Below are 3,344 nucleotides of genomic sequence, written 5' to 3' on the forward strand. Positions count from 1 at the left end.
GATTTGAGTGGTCTCCGATAACAATCGCAACGGAGAAAATGGAAAAAAAAAAGGCGCAGCGCAACGTGTCCACATCGACGCCCAGCACCAGCAGCGAGCTAGCGAGCTTCCACTAGCCGGGCCGGGGCGATCGAGCATCATGCGCCGACGGCGGCCTGACCTGACGGGGCGCCGCAGCTCTTTCCGCCGCGAAGCGCCGCGCGTCGCGGGCCGTATCTCTGTGGCGCGGGCGCGGCCGGCCGAGAACGAATCGCAGCCACGCGACGGGAGGGAGGTCGCGTGCGCCGCGCGCGCCCACCCGAGTTGCGGCACGCCATCCTCTCGGCCCCGTGCGCGGCGCGGCGGAGGTTTTGCCTGGCCAGGAGCCGGGCCACCTTGGCCGGGGGGGCATGAGCGTGCGTGTCGCGCCGGGCCACGAGAGCCGCGCCTAGGGGTGCCAAAGGATCTCAAATTTTAGCCTAGTTGCTGGTCCGGACGAATTCGATCGGCAGATATTCGTTCGGCATATGCTCCGGCTCTACATCGACAAAGCCCCCCGCTTGTTGATCGCACACGGCTCAAGGATTTCGGTTTCCCGTTCTCCAGCGTCGCCGTTGCGGTTTCTCCCAGACACCATCCTGCCGGCGCTGTAGCTGTTAAGGTTGGGCATGCTGCACAACAGCACAACGGTCTCGGCATGTAGCCACGTGCACAGCCGCAGCGGTGGCGGAATCACGCGGTGAGCCAGCAAGCAGCTCGCTTTAGCTTGCCACGGAAAGAAAGAGGGATGCGAGCAGGGGGGTCCCGTCCGTCTCCGGGGGTACACACCATCTGATCGCGCTGCTTCTCTGAAGCTTCGCCGGATCGGCGGCTCCGGCCCCCTCCCTTCCCCGCCGGCAGACACGTATATATAGGAGTATAGGACTGCAAACACTTGACGCCTTGTGTAGGCGGCCACATACAACCTCCGCACTCCACCGCCATTCACCACGAGCATCCTCCTCCTCTGCCCTGCGCGCCGCGCCGCACACATGGCTGCCTGCGTCGACAAGTGGCACCCCACGCACGCCGGCCGCCTTTCCAGCGCCATCTACCGCTACTTGCCGGACCGCGCCACCACCGCAGCCGCGGACCGCGCGATGCCCGCCGCCGCGCCGGCGCCCGCGAGCGCCTGCTGCGTCCGCGGCGACGCCGTCTGGGAGGAGCTGCGCGGCGAGGCGCAGGCCGACGCGGACGCCGAGCCGATCCTCCGCAAGTTCTACGGGGACCTCGTCCTGTCGCGCCCGTCGCTGGAGGCCGCCCTCGCGGCGCACCTCTCCGCCAAGCTCTGCGTGCCCGGCGCGCTGCCGCAGGACGCGCTCCGGGACCTCCTCGCCGGCACGCTCGCGGCGCACCCGGAGGCCGCCCGCGCCGCGCGCGCCGACCTCCTGGCCGCGCGCGACCGCGACCCGGCCTGCGCCCGGATGGTGCACTGCTTCCTCTACTACAAGGGCTTCCTCGCCCTGCAGGCGCACCGCGCCGCGCACGCGCTCTGGGCCGACGGCCGCGCCGCCGCGGCGCTCCTCCTCCAGAGCCGCGCCTCCGAGGTCTTCGGCGTCGACATCCACCCCGGCGCGCGCATTGGCTGCGGCATCCTGTTCGACCACGCCACGGGCGTCGTCATCGGCGAGACCGCCGTCGTCGGCAACGACGTATCCATCCTGCACGGCGTCACCCTCGGCGGCACCGGGAAGGAGTCCGGCGACCGGCACCCCAAGGTCGGGGACGGGGTGCTGATCGGCGCCGGCGCCAGCGTGCTCGGCAATGTGCACATTGGAGCCGGGGCCAAGATAGGAGCGGGAGCGGTCGTGCTCCGCGACGTGCCGGAGGGAACCACGGCCGTCGGGAACCCAGCGAAGGCGATCGGGAAGAAGGCGGCGCCGCAGCGGCGGCCGGAGGAGCAGCCCGGGGTGACCATGGAGCAGGGGTTGTCGGATTACGTGATTTGAGAAATCTTAGAGGGGTCTGAGTGCAAATATTTAGTGCAAGAGGCTTTCCCTCCGAAATGGTATTTGTGGCTCCTGGCCACTTCTATTCTGCTATAGCCTAGTGCCTGCACTACAGAGAGAGCTGCGGTGCATAAGAGGGAGCTCAATTAGGAATTGAGCCCTGGTGCAAGTCCATATTTTTTCATGTTCTTTTTCCTTGGTTTTTTTGGAAGGAATAACAAGAAATGCATCTGCTAAGTGTTATCGGTTGCTTGCAAATACACTCTAGGTTCTATTCCAGCGCTCATGGAGTACATTCAATTTCTACATGAAACTTCATTTTTTTTCTCAAAAACGCAGGAGAGCTGCGCTTCTTTATATTAAGACAGAAGAATACACAATACGCTTCTGAGTTACACTCGGCGTCACCACTTCGTGCGCTGGCCCATCTTTTATTAGATTACATAACAAAAGCCCGGACCAAGAGACACAATACAAAAACGACTACTCACTAACTAAACAACCTAGCTAGCTTGGCTACATGAAACTTCATAGTTTGTAGTACTGTTCAAGTACGACTCTGACCGAGTAGAGGTTGCACATTAACCTCTGCTTTCCTGGAGGCCAAGCAGCGGTGGTGAGTCGATGAGTTCTGAAAACGATCTTGATTCTTCTTTTCTTGAGGGGGTTTTATTTTATTTTATTTTATTTTATTTTTTGAGGCGGTCGATCTTGATTCTTGAAGGGCTGCTTCAAACAAATCAGAGCGTAAACGATTACGGGCTCTCAAGTAAAACTTGTCTGGCCAGTGACGAGCTAGCAGTTCCACCGGAGAAATTGACTGCCTGTCTTTGCCCAAACAAAATCACAGGTGGCGTTTTGCCGTTTTCACCTTCTGAACCGGGGGGACCAATAATTGAAGCGAGGAGCTAAGCCGCGAGATAGTTGGGAATCTTGGCGAGGGAGGTCAGCCTGCCGCAAGTGGACGCAGCTGATGGGTGAGGGGTGACGGCTACGGCTACCAGATGAGAGACGTCGCGGCCCGCAGCTTTTGTTCGAAAAGGAGGAGTCGGAATCGAAATAATTGTTCGACTATTTGTATTCCAGCAAATTCAGCTTCAAGACTGTAGAATGTGGAGGAGATTATTGGTTTGGTTGCTTGGGTGCACGGCGTTGGGTTGCCATGACGCGGACTACACACCGTTGTACTGTACCGCCTAGTTCGGATTTGTAGTGCGGGCTGTTGTTGTTTTTGTGCAAGCCCGTTGGACCTGCCGCGTAATAGCTGAAGCAGATGGCCCGACGTATGGACTTGAAAGGCTCCGAGCTCGGAAATGGGCCTAATGACTTACTAGCCCGAACGAGGCAAACGAACGCTCAGAGCCACGGCCCTTCTAT

At 60.3% G+C, this 3,344-nt stretch overlaps 1 protein-coding gene across 1 annotated transcript; it reads left to right on the forward strand.

Annotated features, from left to right (window-relative positions):
- The first annotated feature begins 560 nt into the window (after positions 1–560).
- On the forward strand, positions 561–2,216 carry LOC120692762 (probable serine acetyltransferase 4). Its single transcript, XM_039976145.1, has one exon. It carries the CDS (start codon positions 1,011–1,013, stop codon positions 1,965–1,967), a length of 957 nt encoding a protein of 318 aa, XP_039832079.1. The 5' UTR covers positions 561–1,010; the 3' UTR covers positions 1,968–2,216.
- Positions 2,217–3,344: the final 1,128 nt, after the last annotated feature.

This window comes from Panicum virgatum, chromosome 9N (assembly GCF_016808335.1).
Source record: "Panicum virgatum strain AP13 chromosome 9N, P.virgatum_v5, whole genome shotgun sequence".
Lineage (NCBI taxonomy): Eukaryota > Viridiplantae > Streptophyta > Magnoliopsida > Poales > Poaceae > Panicum > Panicum virgatum.